This window comes from Schistocerca nitens, chromosome 3 (genome assembly GCF_023898315.1).
Source record: "Schistocerca nitens isolate TAMUIC-IGC-003100 chromosome 3, iqSchNite1.1, whole genome shotgun sequence".
In the NCBI taxonomy this organism is placed as follows: Eukaryota; Metazoa; Arthropoda; class Insecta; order Orthoptera; family Acrididae; genus Schistocerca; species Schistocerca nitens.
Window position 1 is genome coordinate 706,592,109 of NC_064616.1, and position 23,935 is coordinate 706,616,043.

A 23,935-nucleotide genomic window follows, 5' to 3' on the forward strand; every position below is an offset into this window, starting at 1 on the left:
TCATATAATCTCTGTAATTATGGTTTCGAAATGAGGCGTATAACTAAAAGGTATGGCCAAACTTAAAGGAAATATTCCTCACACATAGAGGAACAAAATACGTTACATGGACATGGGTCTGTGCTTCTCTTCACAATAACATTCATCATGGAAAATGTACATAAACAGAACGTACCAACATTATACGCAACGGTTTTTTACATGAAATGTTGAGAATGGAACGTTCAAGCCTATTAGTCGCTACCGGAGGACGCCTAGAAGGGCGAGGACACCTCAGCTGGAGGAGGAAATTCTTCGCGCAGTTGACGACAACCCTAGTGTCAGCTTAAGACAATTAGGTACAAGAAGTGTCTGTAGAGTGCTACATGAGAACCTGCTGTATCTGTATCACATACAGCGTATGCAGACAGTATCGGCAGCTGATTTTCCTGCACGGGTACACATCTGCGAATGGTTCACTGAACAATGTGTCAACCCTCACTTTAGTGCCAATGTGCTGTTCACTGATGAGGCTTCATTTCAACGTGATCAGATCGTAAATTTTATGTATAGCTATGGAGTATCCTCACGAATTTGTTCAATCATGTTATCAGAAAAAATTTTCTATCAATATTTGGGCCGGCATTGTTGGTAGCTCTTTGTTAGAGCCTGATGTTCTTCCACACAGGCTCAATGTAGAAACTCACCATGGTTTCTTGGAGAATACTCTGCCTGTTTTGCCGGAACATGTGCATTTACGAGTGCAACAAAACGTGTGTTCTTGCAGGATAAAGCTCCTCCTTATTTCAAGGTAGAGGTGGACCATTTCCTTGACTTCCACGCTCTGCGGACCTGAACGCATTCAGCGCATCAGTGGCTCAATGCGACGGCGGGTGGATATATCATTGCTAACGGAGGTCATTTTGAACATTTCATTTAGAAAAGTGCTTCATACTGTGCTCATACGTTCTTTTCCCGTATGTTTCCATGATTAACGCATTGAAGAGGTGTAGAAACTGAGCTCTAGCTTGGAAGTACAGCGTTTCCGGACTCATGTCCACAATAACATATTTCCTTCCTCGATGGGTGAGAAATTTTTCTTAAAAGTTTGGCTATACCTTTTAGTTGCTACCTTTGTGTAAATGAACTGTGTACTATATCACTGTGTACATATTTCAGGCCACTGAAGGTTGCTCACGATGAATTGAGGTAAAGCCCGTATGGCAGAATATAAACTGCGCTTATATTCAGCTACGGTAACAGTACAGAATGACATGCAACTGAGGATGGAGGGGTCAACACAGCAAAGAAAGTAATAATACTTACGGCTGAAATTGAGGTTGATGGACGCAGCCACCTCCCCCATCTTGTTTTTGGCCTTGACTTTGTAGAGGCCTGCGTCGCTCTCGATGACATCGTCGAGTTCGAGTACGACGAGGAACTTGTTGGAGCCGAGCGCCTGCGTGCGCATCACGGTTCTGTGGTCCTCTGCGAGCTGCGTGTCGCTCCTGAACCAGCATATGTCTGGCTTGGGGGACGACAGCAGCTGACACTCGAAGATGAGCCGGTTGCCCTCATCCTCCTGCCGTAGCTGCGGCTTCTGCGTGAAGCTCGGGGCGAAGTCCTCCGCCACCCCCATGCCGCCCGGGGTGGCTTTCTGCAGCGGCGAACACTACCACCCTGCGTACCAACACAACTGTCACTTCACTCGTCACTTAATCTACTTCACCATTACGCCAAACACGTCCATGTGTAAACGTTGCCGACTTTTTTTCGGAAAGTATTTCGATCAGTTCTCATTTAAAATGGTTGTACAGATCTGTAATAAGTACAAGACAAAAAATAGCTGGATTTAATGTGACAGATTCCTCTACTCGACTCAACAATTTCTTGCCAGAAGTGCAGCTTAAACTAAAAGTATGTGCCAGATGTTGATTAGAAGCTTCCCTGTGCCCTTGTGAAGTATTTAGAGAAATAAATGGATCGAAATAAAATAAAAATTCCTTTCCCTACTATTCTGAATACTTTCAGGATCAAATCTGGAGAATTTGGTGATACATACGGAGAACTATTAAGGACGTATTCATCTATTGAAAAGATATTTTGCGGAAATATAAAAACGTTTACACATGGTCGCACTTTGCGCCAAAGTTATGTTACCACACATTTAGAACAAATAATAATAAAAAGTAACTGTTGATCTTTTATTAAGGACTTCCCAGAATCAGTTAATGTAAAATTTAGGAGTGATTTATTCATAAACTTCAGTGTTTTCCGTTAAACTGAATTTCATTTAACGTTTTAAGTTTAATATCCTACGATGTTCGAAGGGACATCAGATAAATTAATTTTTATTTCAAACCACAAACTCACTGCTCGACGGTAAATTTCGTACCTTAAAACATTAGTGCACAGATGAAATCGAATATACAACAAGGAACAAATGTCTATGGACTTCTAATAATATCAATTTTTTTGCGATAAATGTAATTTCTACCCGTTTATGCAATGAGAGAAAATAAGATCTTGAGTCCCTACGGACAGTTATTTCTACTGGACTTCTGATGGTCCATTGTAATTTTCAAGAAGAATGTTTTTGCTGTTTACGCGAAAATATAAAGAACGTATATCAACAGGTGAAACTTCTGACGTACCATCGGAAATGGCTAGCGTTATTTGTTTGTTTTATGAATCCAAATTAATTTATTAACTACGAGCAATAGACGCGGTAGCGTTTTAAAAGCTGCACAAAAGTCCCTAAATGACAACCGTGATAACTGGACTTTGAGCAAGAATTTTCGGTCAATACGTCTACAACAGTTAACTTTTTGCTCACTCCCGGGTACAATTTTAGATCCTAGTTTCCGTATCCCGCGGTGTGTTAAAAACTTTCCGCAGAGCGAGTCTTTAATCATCTTCAACCGTTTTGTTATTTTATGATGAAATTGGGACTCATTAGAAGTAGATAATGCCGTATATTTATAAAATCTAGATTAAATATTGATGTACAATCAAACATAAAATGACGTAAATACTACATCTAAAAATCAAACGCTATGCGGTCACAACAGTAACAGCCACATGCACGACAGACGTTAGTATTAAACGTATGCGATTAAATACGTTCACTGAAATGTACTAAAATGCCAAGCAGAGTAAGTGAAGGTCAATTGACTTGTAACGGCAAGGTCTTGCAATATCTTCTCGATATATACGTAAATGTTATTCCTAGGCGTTGCTCACATTATTAAAACGGAAAGCAATACAAACCAGCCTTCAAAGACTATTTGTCAGGAAACAACAGGAGACTATAATTACTGCAGATAGGGATCTTACAATATCTTTCTTCAGAACGTCAGTTAATCAGTTACCGATAATTTAAAGCCACGTATGTTTAGAAGTTTCATTTTGACATTTTTATACTACATGCTGATATCTGCATTTTAATGACTGACATCTTAAGTACAGGAAAGACACAATGACTGATGTGATGTTATACATGTAGCATTTTATGAATTCAGAACACAATAATAACGTGACACATAAACATAAACGAGCATAAGAATTATTAGACACTCTTGGAACGGTACAGACATCGTTATCAGATCAGTCAAAGATATAATGGGCCAACTGAATTGTTCAATTTGATCATTCGGTACCGAATACTATACGATAGGAGTTCAATTAGTCATTGATTACAAAATAAAGCATTTAAAAGCTAAAATAAAATCGCGACGTACGTCATTGCCCTAGTCTAGAAATTCTCTTTTGCTTGTGTAAGAATATCAGTGGACGTAGCAATCAATGACAGACATCGTAGCGGCTATGCAGTTTCTACATTGCTGAGTCCATGGTAAGCGATTTTTATACGTCTGAACACTAACATTCCCACTTCATCGTTCTTCTGCACATTTACTTTATATTACCTATCACGTTTACTTTTTCCAGTTTACGTAAATGGTGAAGGCATCAGCATAATCATCATAAATGAAAAGGAGAGGATATAGTGGCTCTAATATCCTGGGGTCAGCGGTATTTTCATACTGTGGAATGCAAAAGGTGATAATATAGTAGTTGATATCTGTAGATGTGCCACAACATATACTTCCGAGTTTTCTCCTTCGAATGTCTGTAGCTATACTGGCTTCCTTAAATTGTGTTCCCAACATCACGTCTCTTCTACTGGTGAGAGACATTTCCATATGTATCTTAACCTCTCATAGCTTACTTAGATTATTTGAACTACGTACTTTCATCTGTCCATTACATATTTTAGAGTTTTATGCAGCATATGTTCGACTCCGCGACTGAATTGCCATCATGTTTTACTACCTCACGAAGGACCCTGGTTTGATTCTCTATCTCGCCAAGCCTCGAAGGACTAATTAAAGAGCTACGTGAAGGAGAATAGCTGCTCCTCTGGATTCGAGCACCAACGACAGGGAGATAGGCGTGCTGACCAGTAAACTCTACAACACTACTTTATCAAGGCACTTTACACATAGTATTAAGTAATACAACGAAGTTTAGTTGTAATTAGCTAATATAGTATTATATTTCAACATTTTTAATGGTTTCAGTCTTCCTTTTTACCACAGCATTCCAACACAGTCTTTAAATCAAACTTTAATTGATCGCTTAATGTTTCTGAAGTTCTGTTGTTAGTTATACATTTTAATTATGAACCTTTAAGTCTTCCTTAAGCCGTCTACATGTTCATTCAACCATGTTTTATGAGGATCCAAGGTTGATGAACAATTCTTACCAATGCATCGGACGGGGTTTTGTATGCCGTCAGTTACATCACAGAATCATTCTAACCAGTCAATTGGGCGTTAGTCATCCCCAATATCAGATTTGTGAGAACGTTCCATCGTATACAACTTCAAATGGACACGACTAAATATTTGACCCTTTTGACTAATCACGATTCCTCGTTGACCTCGTAGCAAAACAATAACTGATCTCTGCGGCTGTTTACGCTTATGATATATGTTTACACTGACAGTCAACTGTCAGTCCCTTGTAACAAGCGTTAATTATCTGGATTGTTTGGTATATTTTGCAATAATCTTCTCACAACAGTACCTCTACTTATACAACAACGTCGACGATGAACAATGTCAGAGAATAATTGATGCAATGTAAATAGCTATTTACATATGAAGGAAAGGACCCATCTTACCTCCTTAAAGTATGTCCATCACATGACTGCTTCTGAGAAATGTGCAGCTTAAATAACGAAACTTTGATAACTTTTTTTTATCATTTGCTAAGTAACTTTTCCTTATTCTCTTCATCCATAGAGATAATGGCAGCCAGCACTCTTTCTGTAGATGAAAATTATGTTTTTATCGAATGCTTTGATATAATAGTATAAACAAAGCCGTTTCGAGGACACAGATGCGCAGTCATTAGAAGACAATCCGTGCAACACCCTGTCAAATTATCTTTATAATAAATCCAGACAAATACGAAAATGGGCCTAATACTTGTGACATTTCATCAATTTTCCGATCTTGTAATAATAACTTACGAATGTTCCCGTTCTTAAATCTCTCACTTTTAATAAATTACTGTAAACTACAGTGAGCACAGTAGCCTGTAAAGCTTCGTGGAAATGCAAATCGCATTTTATAGTCGTAGCAGCTCGATTACGAACGCTTATTTACTAGGTCGTGGCTCCCCTTACCACTCTGACGCGTCCTGGAATGGACTCCACGAGGCCCTGTATTGTGAGCCACGTTGCTCCATGACCATTCGACCGCCATCCGCAACTAGCGGACGGTCGGCATTGCGTCCAAGACGGCAGTAGCGATCCAGATGTGCTCAACAGGGTTGATGTCAGGTGACCTCCGGGACTGCTAAGGACAAACGTTGTCAAGGCTCGTGGACTGGTTACACGCTGTCTACATAAAGGTGGCTATTAGGTTCTGTCCGATTACGTTATCAATGGGGCGATTTGCACACGATTTGTAATTTAGGATTTTGTCCTTTGCGCCGGCTGGAGTGGCCGAGCGGTTCTAGGCGCTACAGTTTGGAGCTTCACGACCACTACGGTCGCAGGTTCGAATCCTGCCTCGGGCATGGTTGTGCGTGATGTCCTTAGGTTAGTTAGGTATACGTAGTTCTAAGTTCTTAAAAAAAAAAAAAAAGAAAAAAAAGGTAGTCAGCGCGACAGGATATCAATTGTCAATCCTAAGGGCCCGGGTTCGATTCCCGGCTGGGTCGGAGATTTCCTCCGCTCAGGGACTGGGTGTTGTGTTGTCCTAATCATCATCATTTCATCCCCATCGACGAGCAAGTCGCCGACGTGGCGTCAAATCGAAAGACTTGCACCCGGCGAACGGTCTACCCAACGGGAGGTCCTAATCACACGACATTCGTAATATATGTATAATTTAGAAAGCTTTATACATTGGATATTCACGTCCTGACGCTGTATACGGACATATGTCAACTTTGAGAAAACTATTACTGCTCTCCTTAGTAGTAACATTTTTTTCCGTAACGTTTTAAACTTAATAACATTACCATAGAAACACGACCCGCAACAACATAAATATCTTTGAGTAAACAAGTAGCTGTCACACTTGAAATTCTACGACTGTCAAAATAATAAAAAACGTATTATAATATATGTGCAACATAAAATAATCGAACATATCGACAGAACAACCTATATAAAGAAGACTCGAAGGAACCTTCATCGTTATTCATTACTAGAAGTACGAATAAAGATCAGTATAAAGAAGTCACTCTTAGCTGGCCCTTTTAACTGCAGTTTTAATGGTAATAACCGTGACTTGCAATTTAATGAGTAGCATGAACAGAGAAGTTACCTTCAATAATTCATTTCTTTTACATATTGTCAAGAACGATGTTGCAAAACAACAGTAATTACGTTGACTACGTACAGGTAAATTTCGCCTTCCGTAATGCGTTTTATATGTAACACTTCATGTAGCGACTGGAAATAGAAAATCCGGGTGTTACATAATCTAGAGGTCTATTAACGATTTCAGGAAACATCAGCAACATATTTCGTATTTTCAACGGCTAATACCCCCAGCAAAACCTTTGAAGTAACAGTTTGCTTCTCCTTGGCAACGGTAAACATACCAAAGTGTTTCCCTCGTGAATTACAAATATGCTGGCGTGCAAGAGGGCCTATAAACACGGGGCAAACGTATCCACAGGACGCAAATTGACGAGGAACAGCATCTCCCCAGAACGTATATGTGTCTGAATCGCTTGAGCTCCTGTTTGCCCGTTACCAGTCAAGCTGTATACTTTTTAATTCACAAGCTTTTTGCTCGCCCCTCAAAGGCTCGATTCTGCAAGTATGAAGAGGGATGAAGTTCTTCAGAGAGATATATCGAATGAAATGAATGTAACTTTCAGGAATGGAAAATCAAAATAATCCAATGATGAGCTCACAACTTCAAACTAGGGTCACCCGTTCCTAGCATATGACATTAGCAGCAGCTAAATTTTTAATTCGTAGAGGAAAGGTCTTTCTTTTTGAAAGTCTCTACTATCGGTGAAAGAAAGTATGGAGCTCTTACAGCCCGCGATCAGAGGGTGTTTGAGAACAAATGGGGAATACTGGAAAATTAAAAGGTTTGTGTTCTGGTATCGTAACAGTACCAGCAGCTCAGTGTATATACTCTTACAAAATTAAGCTCAGGAGATCTACATTTCATCACTTTATTTTATATTTTTTCGCTGTGGTCCGCACTACAATCGTAATATATTTATGAGATTACAATATTTTCGTCACAGATATGTAGAAATATGATGTTCACCTCTCTGATGCTCTTCAAATCGTATGTACAGATGTGAACTATGATGATGTCAAATATTATGGCGCCTTGTGTAATGATTTAAGATTATGGAATGTAATAAGGTTTTCAAAACCATCTGAAAATCACTTGTGTAGAGAAACTGTTTAAAGAATAAAACTGGCTGTAACTTACAGAGAGAAACCTGACTCGTCTGATTGGATAATGTGTTTATGGGTACCTGCAGTCCACTTTTGGCATCTCCGGATTCACTGTATCCTGGAAGCTTATTCAGTCTGGAGTGAACAAGGGTCTCTAATATGGAACTTGGCTCCAAATCTCGATGTGATGCCATTAATTGTACAGATTGCGTTCTGAAAAAGTTATTAAAGAACAAGGGACGACGTACTCCATCGACTTATTCCTCTCAGGCAAACTGATTTGAGGCTGTAGCTGTTCCTCCCTCTGGTGACCGCATCTTACGGCCACAATCGTTAGATCAGGAAGTCTGTTGTTGCCAGTAAATCCGTAGAATAATTCATGGCCATAGACCAACGAAACCTGCCCGCTGCCCCACAGTAGGACGCTCGGTGCGTCCGAGTGCAATCACCCTTTTTGGAACAATACCATATCGGCCTTACAATTGACGAACGGAACAAGCATGTTTGTGTGTATTGTGACCAATGTTCTACCCTCACCGAGCACCTGAGTTTCACTTTCCCTTCTTCTAATCGACCTTTAAGTGTCTGCAGCAGGCTTTAGTTTCGACATGCTGGGTGGTGAAATTTTTATATGGCGATTTTACGTTAGATGCCTCAGCGAAGCTTGTGTACACGTGTTGTTTCAGTGCATTGTATTTCAGTAAAGAGGCCCTCTGAAACGCTTTTATACCGAACTAAGCGATTTCCATATTTTTATAATCGATTTCATTACTTGAAGTGTTTGATAAGAAAATTTAACACTCCCTTATCCGTTAAGTTTTATAATTATGTGCACTTGTATTTGAAATTTCGTTACGTTGTGTGAGCTCAGGATTCAGTGATGGACAAGCTGTACTTCTGTTCAACGAAAACAAGGACGTATTTCTCGGCAACAAAATCTCAAGGGAACATAGTATGTTACAGTCATTGGAACCCACATAGATCCTAGGTCACTACCTCACATTTCTCGGAGAACGTAATATCGTCGTACTGACACTACATACATTTTTCGCTGCTGAATCGCTATCACTGGAACTAGCAGAATAAATCGTTGGGCGCGTCACAGGTTTTCTTTGTAAGTAAATGGTACGAGTAAGACAGTCCTGACTTTAGTAGGAAAGACAGTGAATGACATGTGTCAAGTCAGCGAAAAACAAGAATTAAGAACTTAGCGCGTAAGAATTCTCCGAGACACATTAAACGATACTTTTTGGAAGCCACTTACAACTGTCAGTTGATTTGTCGTCGAATATTTCACGTATAGCAACTTAAAAGACATTCATTTTGCTGACACCATTTGTCGCGAGACGACATTCAGTCTAACGCGTTTAACACGTTTCTCGCTCAGTGTCCGCCGGTCGTGTGGCACTATTCGCCGGGAAACCCCCTCTTGTGCAAGTGTTTCTGTTTGACGCCACTTCGGCGACTTCCGCCTCGATAAAGATGAAATGAAATGTTTAAAACGGTACAAATATCCAGTCTCCCAGCTAAGAAAATCTCCGACCTGACAGGGAATCGAGTCCAGGACCCCGCGATCTAGATGTAGCAATGCTAATCATTAAACAATGAACTGCGAACGACAGGGTACTCACTATCAACAAATGAAAGTTATCTTTCACCACCGTCGCTGTCCGTTTGTGGAAAGAGCGAACATGTTGAGTTATATGTGTTAATTAATAAAACGGAAGAGCTAGGCTTCATAAAAAGTTCACGTTTCGTTTAGCTGTGTTCAGAAGATTGCTTGTTAAAGAACTATGTGATTGGTTGGCGAAAAGGAACCCAATCCTCTTCAAGCTATACATACTTCTGCAATGATGCTGTGTCTCCTCAGCCAGGGGAGCCCTCATTTAATTAACGGAGCTGTTTCTTGAGGTCTTCTCACTGTAATTTCACCGCAGAGAAGTGAAGGATAGTAAGTTACCTCTCATAAATTCGCATTTTGTATTTACACCGATGAGTTACTAAAAGTAAGTAACAGGATAACGTAATTATTTTATAAAAGTTACTTTTCAACCTTTAGGAAACGAGTTTCGTAACGCAGTGTTTGCACATTGAACTACAATGAGAGAAATATTTCGGTTTACTTCCTGTAATTCCAGTGTTTACATTCAACTGTGATCAAATTAGAAGATGGTAAGCTGACTTAAGGACAGCTTCCAGAAAATTTATCCTTTGCATATGGGAAAATTGGATAAATCTTGAAGTCTATCGATATTTATGTCGATAAGTCACATTCCTCCTTGGCGTCAATTGGTCATAGAGGAACTATTAACACCTTCCTTTTGACGGGAGAAGTGAAGCTACGGTTGGGGTTAGCTCATCTCACAGTCCTTCGTGAGTTTTTGTAACCCATGTTTGGTGGGTTCCACTTTTAATTCGTGATTTTGTGGTTTATTTTAGTGTTTAATCTTTAAATTTCCAGCCGTCGCTAGCTGTAAAGAGAAGGACCACTCTTGCTCGTGCCCAGAGGACAACCGGGAGGAATGTGATAACGAGCATGATGGAAGAGTGTAGATCTTATTTCACCACTAACACTTTGGAAAATGACAGATGACTTAAATTAAACCGGTTAACTAGCATTAGTGGCTCTCAAAGAGATGTGTTGATCGTTTCTGTGTACAGGGTATTGTAATATGTCCAACCAACCTTTTCAAAAGCGAATTCTGAAAACAAAATATTCTTCCTCAAAATTTTATAATGCTTTTTAGAGGAAACATCTGATAATGTACGCAATGTAGGAACAATGCAGCATGAGGAAGGTTGTTTCACTTTATCTCAGTGCTCACAAACACAAAAGGGTTCGGTTTTCGTTCAGATATAATTAGAAGACTGCGTGTTAAAGAACTATGTGTCTGGTCGGTAAACAACTGACTTGCTGTCAGTGAATGGTAAATTTTTACTTCCTATTACGGATGATGTCGAGTTCGGGCCGCATCAGTTCCATTCGTTGCACTGTTTAAAGTTCATTGATTTAATTCTTAATTTGTGTGCCAAACGAAGGAACACCTCAAAGCGTGCAAGCAGACTGCGTTTCCCAATGTGAGCGAGATCTGGCAGAAATACTACCACTGATGATGTTTTATTTCAATAAAATGAAACGCGTTAGGTAATTAAATACACATGTTCTTGTAGTTGCGAAGACGGATTTAAAATACCGCGATAATCATTTATGTAAGCTTACTTAGTTCCGCACATGAACTAATTCAGAAACGAAACTCTAACTAGCTTCCGCACTTTATTCGTGACACATATAATCATACATATAATGTATATAATTTACACATATGATCATACATAGAATTCGATGCAGTTACAATCACCAAATATGAGGCAACAGTAATGCTACGAGAGAAATCCTCAGCTGCCACCACGATTAGACACTCGCTCGTAGCCGGTCGGTGTGGCCGAGCGGTTCTAGGCGCTAAAGTCTGGAACCGCGCGACCGCTACGGTCGCAGGTTCGAATCCTGCCTCGGGCATGGATGTGTGTGATGTCCTTAGGTTAGTTAGGTTTAAGTAGATCTAAGTTCTAGGGGACTGATGACCTCGGAAGTTAAGTCCCATAGTGCTCAGAGCCATTTGAACCAACTCGCTCGTAGCCGTAAGGTCGAAGTATTCTGAACGTACCCCGAGTCGCCGCCACTTTGTTACATCTATTAGACGTAACTTACGTAGCTGGTCCCGTGAAGCTGGCCTGCGAGGAGACGGCCTGCACAACATGAAAGGGTAATCTGCGGATTCCAAGCCCTTGCTGCGAAAGAGGGAAGCAGAAGTCGCGTATTTTAGAGACCAGATTACAAGGACAGAATATTCATGGAACCCGTCACCATTGCATAACAAGAAATTTACCTACTTCGGTCACTGTTGTGGATCAAGATGTTCAGTTGCCCGATATATGCACAATTACTGCCGTGCGTTATCTGTACAGCGTCCTAGATCTCACGTTAACTGACAGTGTCTTTAAATGAAAACTGCAGCACGAGCTGAGCAGCACAATACCACACACTCAAAGTTGTTTGATTAAATTATAAACGTTATTCAGAATTGGTTCCATCAGCTGCAATACATGTTTCTGAACTCGGAATGAAATGAGTGCGTATATTCTGTAGCGTGTTCGCACTAATTACAATTATAGCTACACGGAGGAGTGCTGTTTAGTCAGACACGGTGTCTGGTTTGTTGCTGCAATAAACTGATGGCTTCACATGAACCCACGGGAAGAAATTCATGATACCTCACAGGCCACCGAATGGAAGCATCACATCCAGTCCACTCGTCATTTACATAACGTCACAAAGCAGGCGCTCGCTGCGCGGCACATCATCCTTTTGGATCTACAGCATTGTTAACGTTAAACATGAATGTCTTTACAAAATAACATTCTGTTAACTACTTCCGGTTATGCGATATAATTTATCAGTGCTGTATGTGAATCCCTAAAATGCAGTGTGCTTACTTCGCGAACTTTATTGGATTTGTTCTCGCGAGTAGTGGATCGTGTGACGTTTTGCGAGATCTCGTCGTGAAGAAATTTCCGAACCCCTCAATATTTTCTTAATTTTTGATATTTTTATTCGATAAAATATATAGAATTTTCTAAATGTATATGTAAACAGTGCGTGTCAATATAATCACTGTGCTCATTGAGGGATTCGTTTCCGTACTGAGCCATCTTATCCAAACTTTCCGAAAGAAATTCGTGAAACATAGGTAACTATGCCAACTCGGTGATACGGGAGGTTGCCTTCCGTTCATGCAATGATTCGAGGTCCTGATCAATTGTCAAGTCTGTAGCACATATGACTATTTTTTCTTGCAGAATATAGAGAACAATTAAACCCCCGATTCATTAAAGAGTCCAAGACCCATGTACAAAACAACTGCGAACATCTGACTATTTTACAAACGACTTAACGTCTTAAATATTTGCCTTTAAGCATGTAAGAGAGAAAAAGGTTAGGAAGGGTTTTAAATTATATTTTGAAGTTTGTTGGAAGTCACAAAGTGCTCTCATTATGAATCACAGGATGAATATAAACTGGGTAGTTTGGGCTCCGTTTTAAACAAAAGCTAGTTTTTCGCGCATCCTAATGTCTGTGGCATCATATGTTCTGAAACACGATTTAACGTCTTAAATATTTGCCTTTAAGCATGTAAGAGAGAAAAAGGTTAGGAAGGGTTTTAAATTATATTTTGAAGTTTGTTGGAAGTCACAAAGTGCTCTCATTATGAATCACAGGATGAATATAAACTGGGTAATTTGGGCTCCGTTTTAAACAAAAGCTAGTTTTTCGCGCATCCTAATGTCTGTGGCATCATATGTCCTGAAACATGTGTTAAGTTATAAGTTAAAACGTCGTTCCTAATACCGAACAACAAAAATGTAGTAAGCGATAAACTTTTTTCCTTTCGACATTTCTTGGGGGGCGTCAGCAAGAAAAAGTTTCGTAAAGGTTTGAAATTATGTGAAAACGTTTTTGGAGATAGGTAAGTACTCTCATTGTCAGATACTGGGTGAATGGAGTCCTTGAATTTGCGCGCCGACAGTTATGCGGCCTCAAGTCAAACACATAGTTTCTAACTATAATACTTATCTTCTTGTGTTAAACTTTCAACATCAGACTATACCTCTTGACGAGTAGATTATGAAAACATTTAAAATTTTTAAATTCCGTCAATAATTACGCGAAATACTAAAAATCAATTATTTTTAAAGCCGGCCGAAGTGGCCGTGCGGTTAAAGGCGCTGCAGTCTGGAACCGCAAGACCGCTACGGTCGCAGGTTCGAATCCTGCCTCGGGCATGGATGTTTGTGATGTCCTTAGGTTAGTTAGGTTTAACTAGTTCTAAGTTCTAGGGGACTAATGACCTCAGCAGTTGAGTCCCATAGTGCTCAGAGCCAATTATTTTTAAAGCTTATTTCCTTAAGGTATTACGCGATCATCAGCTTTGAGTAGAGCACTGTTTATTATTTTTTACTTTGACCCACACATGTCTTAAAATTGTTTTATCAATCTCAGTGGGTTGTTTTATTACCTAGTTCTACCGTTGGTCGAATATATGACTGTCAGCTATTATTGGTGCAGGCTTACTTTTACCGCAGTTTATTGTTCAGCCCCATTCTCATAGTAAAAATCATTTTATCGCCGTCTTCTCCGGTGTGATTACACATGCCTTAGTTTTCGCTACCAAAAATGTTTTCACTCACGTTCTCTTTTCTGCTGTTTGTGGCGGTGCTATTACCGTGACAAAGTATGGCACTACGTACAAAAGCAATGCTATGTTGTACACTTTACACTCGTATGCGTCAACGATATTTATTATGTTAGAGACGATGTAGTGAAGCTTGCATCGAAAATTTTCTGAGCACCTGAGGATGTCGTTGTGGGCTCGCCATTCGTGTAGACATTCACTCCAAGTCAAGCTTCCTGATTTCACAGCGTCACTTAACAATCTTTCCGTTAGCGTCTCGAAACAGCACGTCAGTTCTATATTTTCATTCCCATAGTTTCGTAAAATTTGTCGCAAAACAAGTCCTTCGTTCAAGGTTTGAACTTACAGCTTATCTAACATTCTAGCGCCGTTGTTGTTTCTCTTTCACAAAGACTACGCGCCGAATAATGTGCTTTTAAACCTGTAACGGCGTGTACAGTCTATTTTTCTTCTCGGTTAGAGTTTCTCAAACAAGAAGCGTCGATGCATATGGAAAACCATCCAAACTATATGTACTGAAGGGCTGTTGCTCGATCTGAACAGTCCGCAGCTCTTGGTCACGCGGTCGCGTTCTCGCTTCCCGAGCACGGGGTCTCGGGTCCGATTCCCGGCGGGGTCAGGGATTTTCACCTGCCTCGAGATGACTGGGTGTTTGTGTTGTCCTCATCATTTCATCATCATTCATGAAAGCGGCAATATTGGACTGAGCAAAGGTTAGGAATTTGTACGGGCGCTGATAACCGCGAAGTTGAGCGCCCCACAAACCAAACATCATCATCATCGATCTGAACACCCTGCTGGCTACCCTTGCAATTTCTTCTTAGTTAAAGATACTAGTATGTGGGAAAGTGTTTCGACTTATTCGCTTTCTTGAATGAAACAGGATGTCTAGAGTTTGGTAATCTTTTTAGAAAAACGCCAAGCTTCAAAATTTAATAATTGCGGAATACTGCCAAGAAATCCCATTTAGATAGAACAGCATGTCGGCTACTAAACTCCAAGCCACGATAAAATAAAGAAACGTCAATAAACGCTTAGCCATCATGAGAATAGTCACGGCTGAACTGAAAAACGAAGCAGTAATTCTAATCATCTTTCCGAGTCCTCTTTTCGGATCACAGGATCACATGGTGCAGGCATCAGCAGCTCTCAAGGTGAAGTGTCACTTACGCTGTGTACATTTCTGCGTTTGCCTATTGTACGAACTGTTCTGCTTATGGCACCCAGTTCGATATTCAGGTGGTAGCACAAATTAGCGTGTTTTAGAGATGATGTGGATGTCAATGTTAAAAACAATCTCTCTCTTTTCGTTTTGTCCTAATAATGGTTGAATGGATTATTAACAGTTATCGTTGATTATTCTTTCACCAATGTCGAGCATATTCACACAACTTCTCCGTTGCTAAATAAGTCCTTCAGTCCATCAGTTTATTTAGTCCTTTACTCTCATTTTCTAAACAGCACTAATTTACTGGGATCTAATACCTCAATAAAATTACTGAATGCTCAACCTGTAACTACCTAACTTACATTATACTGAAAACCACATCACCTACATTATAATGTGAAGCATACTAGACGGTGAGCATCAGATCACGCCTTCGTTCCTTTATTCTTCGCCTTATATTCAAATAAAACGTGTTATAGCGGCGCGTTTTTTTTTTTTTTTTTGTATAGCGGTAAGTTTAAAATAGAGCTACAGAGTCTTCAAGCTAGGATGACCTAAATGAAGTTCATTTCAGTTAATTAGTGCAATTGGTACTGGTTTCAAATTTCAGCCGAGTAGAAGACCGTTGTGTGCGGAACCTAGCTCCTCCGAGATATAAACATTTTTACATCAATCGCTTCGTGGTCTTCTCGCGGAACAACTACGGCAATCAGTAATTTAATACACATAACGCCTCTAGGGCCGCTCATTGAACCAACAGTAAAGTGACTGCTATAATTCTCTTCATCTATGAGCTGCGCTGAACAGGGTGTGACTACAGCTTCGTCTCTGAGTAACACCACACCCAGTAAGACCAGTTACTCTGAAAGAATTTCAATAGAATAAATTTGTCGTATTATTCTCTGACCAATATCTTGATGTCTCGGCTCGTTTGATGAAAGATTCAAATTAACAATAAATCTAAGTTAATGGTAAAAGACAAAAAGTGGGCCATCAGGAGGAAAAGCGAGGTCAACTATCAACCAGCTCTAGATTTCCCAATTTGCTGTTTTGTAACTGGTTTCGCTTGAGATCTGATTGCATATCATTTAGTTCTTACGTTCATTGGTCTTTGTTACCCATATTCATATTAAGCAGCAATACAGTTGACAGTAATATAAGGGCCTGCAGGCGAAGTATTAGAAAAAAAATGGTTCAAATGGCTCTGAGCACTATGGGATTCAACTTCTCAGGTCATTAGTCCCCTAGAACTTACAACTAGTTAAACCTAACTAACCTAAGGACATCACACATATCCATGCCCGAGGCAGGATTCGAACCTGCGACCGTAGCGGTCGCTCGGATCCAGACTGCAGCGCTTAGAACCGCACGGCCACTTAGGCCGGTGCGAAGTATTAGAGTGGAACGTATTTGCCCTACTGTGTTTCCAGTTTCCTTGTCAAAAAATTGTCTTTGTTTTGTATAGTGAGAACTGTGGCGCAAAGGAGATAGCTTTGGCTCATCTGCAATAATTTCCAGTAAAATATCGTCTTGAAACACATCCTGTAGCTTTGTGTATCCTAAAATATCGCGAACAAGTGATCACGCGTAGTTAGAAGTGCGATAGTTATTGATTACGTTCTCGTGTAGAGCGAACCTGCCTCATCATGCGAATGTTCAGCAAGGAGTAATACTCACAGTTACAGTATACTATCGGCCAATAAGCGAGGTAAAGTTTTTCCCCCTCTATGCATTTCTGAACCACAAATGCCAAATATTGAGTAGGGAAAGTCTGCACGGTAGGACGTCGGTATGCATGCTACGGGGTGTCTTGAAGCTTCTCTCAAGAGGCATGCGCTTCCCTTGATAGGCATTGTTGCTATAAACATCTAAGAGTACCTAAAATTCATGGTCTGATTGAAACTGCAAGATGAAATTTTGTCCAGCTGCGCCTGATTGCACAATCAGGCCATCTCGAATTCGTCCGTGAGAGCAAATTTTAGCCCATTTTCTACATCATACAACGGAATGATGTGACAGTATGTACTTTAGACGTCGTATGTTACGTTCATAGAGATGCATCGTAACAGACGCAGTGGTTGTAAGGCTTGAGAAGCCAAAAACCAATCGGAGCTTTGTTTACGGCAAGTGGCAATAACTCCCACATCGAGAGACACACTGAATTTATGTCCTGATACGCTCTATTTACATTTCCTTGACAACCTAACATAGTTTTCCTAAAAATCGTAACGTTAGGCACTTTCTTTAACTCACATGTCCACTGAAATAGTGAAAGCTGTTCGCAATGTTTAAGAGGAGTAAGTTGTATATCGTGTGGAGACAATTTCTTCTCTTACTCCGAACCATTCCAGAGAGCACATGAACGGCATTTTTCGAGTTAACGCGCTTTCCGTAGTAGAATAGATTATATTCTGACGTATGACCGGGAATCGGAGTGCATATAGCGTCGTTCGCGTAGACCAATCGTTTCTGCAAGAGACGAATGAAGTTTAAATTTTCTATCGACAGAAGAAATTTGTTGTTAAGCTAACAAACCCATAAAGGCATATATTCCAGACCTAACATCAACATAACTTGAAATAAGAGCAACACTGTTATCCGTTTAAACTCATTCACTCACTAAGTAGATGCACGAGGATGTTTCTTTGACCAATTCACTTGTGTAGAATGTGCGATGTAAGACCGAACGTTCATCCAGAGTACAAATTTATGACGTCCAGCATTTCATTGTCCTGTGATGTAAACATTTCGGTAGCGAGGAGAACACAGTAGAGTATACGATTTCCAGCAGATTTATTTCTAAACAAATAATACAATCTTTTGTGGCTCCAGGCAGTTCTTCTTAGTCCTTTGAGACCTGAAATTTTAATTGAGGTCTTCCAGCTTGGTGGCGCTGGGGTTGCTTTTCCCGCTCGTGCGAATCTGGCGTGCAGAAAGAATCGCGCAAATGCACAAAATACGCCACGACTAACATTTAAAGAAAGCACTTTTATGTAACTCAGCTACAGAGAATGTTTCTAAGCGTAGGCTGCTTTCTTAGGTGGCTTAGGTTACTTTATAATTTCAACCTATTTATTTTTCTCATCCTGTACACTATTCCCTGAAACCATCATGCGAGTATGCTTTTTAGAAAGCTCTGTGAGACATATTTTAGTGTTTTCTTACAATTAATTTATTTCTCTCCCTTCTGTTTCATATAAACAGCGCTGATGGAAGGAAAACGGAATCTAAATGATCAAAAGGTGCGGGATGAGGCTGCCTCCACTCTCCACGTTCCGCAGATAGAATTTTTCCCAGAATGTTGCAAGTGCTTTCGTATCAGTTATCTGTCACACACTATCGGTATGTCTTTTATTCCGTTTAATTTCATCTGCGTGACTCAACGAGATCACTCCGAGCGAGGCGGCGCAGTAGCTAAGGCAATGGACATGCAGTCTGGAGGAACAGGGTTGAAGTCCCTGTCCAGCCATTCAGATAAAAATTTTCCGTTGTTTTCGTATACCGGTAAAGGCGAATGTTGGGATGGCTCCGCTGTTTAAGACACGGCCGATTGCCTTCTCCATCCTTGTCCTATTTGAGCTTGTACCTCGTCTCCCATGACCTCGAGTCGATGGGTCATTAAATACTTGTCTTTCTTTCTTTCTTCAATGAGATCAAACCCCGATAATTAGAACAGAAATCGAGTATTGTCAGCACGCGCTTCGTGTACGGTGCACTTTCAAATAGCGCATCCAGTGACTGGATCCATGGTATTATTAATATGTCGCAGTTACATTCGATTCCGTTATTTCTACAAGTTCATTGTTCCTCTAAACTTGAACCGCACCAGCTCTGTGACATATATTACAAATTTAACTTCTGTTTACAAATGATTATCTTAGTCACGATTGCCGAGGATTGCATCATTACAGTTTTCATCAGAAGCCACCATCTCACGATTTCTCAGTGATGTAGACGCACTTGTATGTATACAACACGAGTATCTTTAATGATACACAATTTTATATTCGTTAAATACCCTGCAACTTGTAAAGAGTTACCGTTACCAGTAGGAGGGCTCGGCGAAATGCACGATGCTATGCACTGTCTTCCTTTGAGCAGTGGCTATCAGTCACTGGAAACTCCACAAGGCCAGAGTTTTAGCGTGTGTAGGTTTGTGTGTCACACGAGATCTGTAAGTAGTCCGTGGCACGAACCTACAGCGACACGCCCTAGATTTATTTTTAAACAGCTGAACCATCGAAAATCTGTTTCAACGCTTTTAGAACTAGGTAGTCACTGTTTATTTCTGTAGGGGATCCTGAAGACAGACGAATTGTCAGCAGCTGGAGGTAACCAGAGGGTGCTTCCACGGCGAAGCTGGGCTCCTCAGACTGAGAGAATCCGTTGCGTAACACAGACCCTGGGGAGCAGAAGGCGGTGCCGAAGGACGCCACAGGCCTTCCTCGTCTTCGCCCCAGATGCACTGTTCACACACATTTCTTGACAGTTTCACTTTCTATGGAAATGCCTGCATTACAAGTGGAGCCTTCTGCACGATTTTTTATCACGAAAACTTCAGTCTGTGCAGGAATTCAATTCTTTTACCCATAATTGATTTTTTGGATACAAAAAAAAGAGAAATTACTTCAGCGACGACAAGATGCACGCAAAAAGAAATATCTGTACGACACACTGAACCTACTCTTCTTCCTGGAGCATGAAACTATGGCGCTGTTATTTGACATTGAGTATCTAATAAATTAGGTATCACAGCAGTCTGATATCGACTGAGGTGCAGTTTTCACGTAGTCCAAAAGTAACACTTCCAGATCACACATTTCTTCCATATTGTCTCGCTGACTTAATATTCTACGATCTTTACTAATGGAAACCAGTAAGTGAGGGTCGTGCACGGCCACTATACGCTTAACTTTCTGATCAATAATTTATCTACAAATCCATTCACAGCCAGCACATGTTTCTAGACATTCACAGTTCTATAGCACTTTCCTTTGTGTTGATCTGAAATAAACACCACGATAAAGTCGTCAACACAGGGTTTTAAAACGCACTCACTACGAGTATTGCTCCGATAATGAAAAAAAGTGTAAGACTGGATGTTACGAGCAAGAGTAGCACAATTCTTAGTCATTTACGTGAACAAGATACTATGTTAATTAGTTAATAGGAGTCAAATCACAGATAATTCTTCCATTTCACTCGACAGCTAAGTAGCGTACAGGTTAGTTATTAGGGAAAGCTTGCAGGAAAGACGGAGACATTACGGGAAAAAGCGGTGAGCGGGGCATGGATTTTCCTCTTCACAGGAGCTCAAATTCATCTGTATCCGCTCAAGAGGGCGGGCCAATTGCCACCAAACTGTCGGGACTCAACAGCCTCGTGGAGACGTGGGTAACGTGCCCTGCAATATCATACCATATTCCCACGTCACGGCACAGGACTCGGGATTCAGGTGAGTGAAGCAGCGGAGTGGAGTAGGATGCCACAGTAGCGTTTAACGATATCGACAAACAAACAGAAAAAAAAACTTTTCATTCTCTCGCCGGAGAGCTGGCGATGCTAAGTGAGCACCACAACACAGGTTGCGGGAACATACAGAATGGCTCCAGAAAAGCGTTAGCTCCGGCACAGTCGCACAGGCATTATGGTGTGGCGTCCAGAGAGACAAGCACAAGCACAAGCACAGAGAAGCCGGTACTTATCGCGACGCGCACGCGGCACTCACACTATGTCTCGGAACAGACGGCTGCGCTGTTCGGGAGGGCCGGCAGACGTCTGTGAGCTGAGCGGCCGCTCGCCGGCTCGCCTCCTCGCGGCTCGCCTCTCCGCCGCGCCAGGAATAGCGCGTCGGCCCACGCGCGCCCAAAATTATTGTTGCTGCCTCATTAGCCGTGCGCTGGCATGCCTCGTGGCGTTTGTTTCGCGACGTTTGGTAACAAACAGCCGGCACGCCCCACACTTGGCTGCTCGTCATCGACGACTCACCGCCATCGACATCGGTCGAGGGTCGGCACCCCCCCCCCCCCCTCACCTGACGACCACTTCCGCCCGCGTCGACCGAGCATCTAACTCTCGTCTGCAAATTTTTGCAGTACTTTCTTTTTATTTTTCTATTCCTCCGAGGTTTTAATACGTTGATTACTCACAGGAAGAAAGGCCTTTTTACCCGAGGAGATATGAATTGTATCTAGGCCACGTGACACCCAAATAATCACAAGCTAACCACTCTGATCGTTGAGTTCAATTCACAAATATCTGGGTGCGAAATTATTGCTAACTAAGAGCTGACGATGCTGATTTACAGTCTACGAGCAGGTCACACGAATATTATTTTTCAAAATTAATATCCTCTCCAAGGCGTGATTCCTGACTCATTGAAGAAAACATTATACATACAGTACTTTAACAAAATGTGATAAATACAACTATCTACGAAGAATTGCAATACACAGTAATTTAAGAATTAAGGTTTATTTTTCTCTTAGAGTAGCTCTTAAGTTCCATGAATAGGCCGGCCGCTGTGGCCGAGCGGTTCTAGGCGCTTCAGAGTGGAACCGCGCGACCGCCAAGGTCGCAGGTTCGAATCCTGTCTCGGGCATGGCTGTGTGTGATGTCCTTAGGTTAGTTAGGCTTAAGTAGTTCTAAGTTCTAGGGGACTGATGACCTCCCATGTTAAGTCCCATAGTGCTCAGAGCCATTTTTCCCTGATTAGGTCAGTTGCCAAAAGTATTTCCCTTTTCATCCGTCTTCGTAAAAAGAAACTTTAAAACGTGGGGGTCTTTTCTTTTGTTAATTTCGTATACTTTGCTGACTAATTATGACACACAGGTGTTCGCTCGTCACTATACAGTCTCGCTATGTAATAAATTGTATATTATATCTGCAAAAGCTAGACAAATGTCCTGTTTGTATCAATATGTGGCACAGGTCTATCTGATGAACTCAGTGGCATACCAATTTATTTTGTGTGTGTGTGTGTGTGTGTGTGTGTGTGTGTGTGTGTGTGTGCGTGTGTGTGTGTGTGTGTGTGTGTGTGTATGTGCAGGGTGATGCGGGGGAGGGGGGATGGAGGGTAGGGGTGGTTGAGGTCAAACCCATTCATTGATTCTCTTTTTTTGGGGAGGAGGAAAGATAGGACAAGCAAGCTACTCAATGATTTCGTCTAAAGTGAATTAGACATACGTACATTTTTCAACAAAACCGGTAAGATAATATATAAATCGATAGTGTGGGATGGTGTGTTAAGGCACTCACTTTGTTCTACAGAGAAAAAAAAGTCATTAATATTAAAAGTTGTGAATGTGGGCCCTAGGGGCCCAATTCTGTAGGCCCCGTTTCTTGGAAACACTTTCGTTCTTTCAGTTTTGAAACAGACATCACACTCTTGGGAAGACATTAGTTCTACTTTTCTCTGAGACCACTTTCAAACATTAGTTGAGATTTGCTGTAGATCGTAATAACAATCGGTCATTGGTAGACGTCTCATTCAAATGGTTCAAATGGCTCTGAGCACTATGGAACTTAACATCTGAGGTCATCAGTCCCCTAGACTTAGAACTAAAAAAAAATGGCTCTGAGCACTGTGCGACTTAACTTCTGAGGTCATCAGTCGCCTAGAACTTAGAACTAATTAAACCGAACTAACCTAAGGACACCACACACATCAATGCCCGAGGCAGGATTCGAACTTGCGACCGTAGCGGTCGCTCGGTTCCAGACTGCAGCGCCTAGAACCGCACGGCCACTCCGGCCGGCAGACTTAGAACTACTTAATCCTAACTAACGTAAAGATATCTCACACATCCATGCCTGAGGCAGGATTCGAATCTGCCGACTGAAGCACCTAGAACCGCTCGGTCACAGCGGCCGGCGTTCTTTGCAGAATCCAAAAATTTTACATATAATTCCCGAGTGTTGTTTTCCTTTCCACAGTTCGGAAAACAAATTCCTCCGTGGTATCCATAAGATTAATTCTCCCAGCACTGTATTGATAAATATGAAGCAGGAGTAGGTGAATGAATAAATATGTCATTGTTGATCTCATGCAAATTTTAAGTCGTCGCAAAGTGCTGTATGACCTGTCAGAGGATGCCGGCGGTAATCAGACTGATCAGACGAATAACCTCCTGAACATTTCTTTAACCCTATCACTTCCAGCAATAAGTTATCTTCGAATAGAGAATACATTACATGGTTATACACGTCGCAATGGTTCCCAATATTTTCGAGCTACGAATCAAGCCTGTGTAGGTTAAAGTCTGCTGTGTGTTGTCCAAGCAAGTCTTCAGCACGTCGTGCACATGGACGTTTTGTTTGGGGTGTATCTCTTCCAGATGTAATAGTCGCTTTAGATCCTCTTGGTTGAATCTTATTTCAATCAAAAGACATGAAGAATTTCTAACACATAATTTTTAAATCTTCGATCATGAGACAGTTATTCAAGACCGGATGATGTTTGTGTGTGTTATAGTCTCACTGGTATTCTTCTTTGTCGTGAGATATTTGAGTCTTTCAGATTTAGGTTCTTGGAATAATCTTCGACTTTCTCCAACAGAATATCAAATGCTTCCGCTGCCCTAAAATTCGCAA

General features: G+C 41.1%; 1 protein-coding gene across 29 annotated transcripts in view; it reads right to left on the reverse strand.

Moving 5' to 3' along the window:
- The window catches only part of LOC126248677 (twitchin), a 523,948-nt gene extending 502,778 nt beyond the window's left edge, over positions 1-21,170 (reverse strand). For all 29 annotated transcript variants that reach the window (XM_049949938.1, XM_049949935.1, XM_049949939.1 and 26 more), the window contains exons 1-2: positions 21,072-21,170; positions 1,306-1,659 (exon numbers count right to left, since the gene is read on the reverse strand). In XM_049949938.1, the coding sequence (XP_049805895.1) occupies positions 1,306-1,618 (313 nt within the window). In that variant the 5' untranslated portion in view covers positions 1,619-1,659; positions 21,072-21,170. The remainder of the gene's footprint in view (positions 1-1,305; positions 1,660-21,071) is intronic.
- Between the last annotated feature and the right edge of the window lie 2,765 nt (positions 21,171-23,935).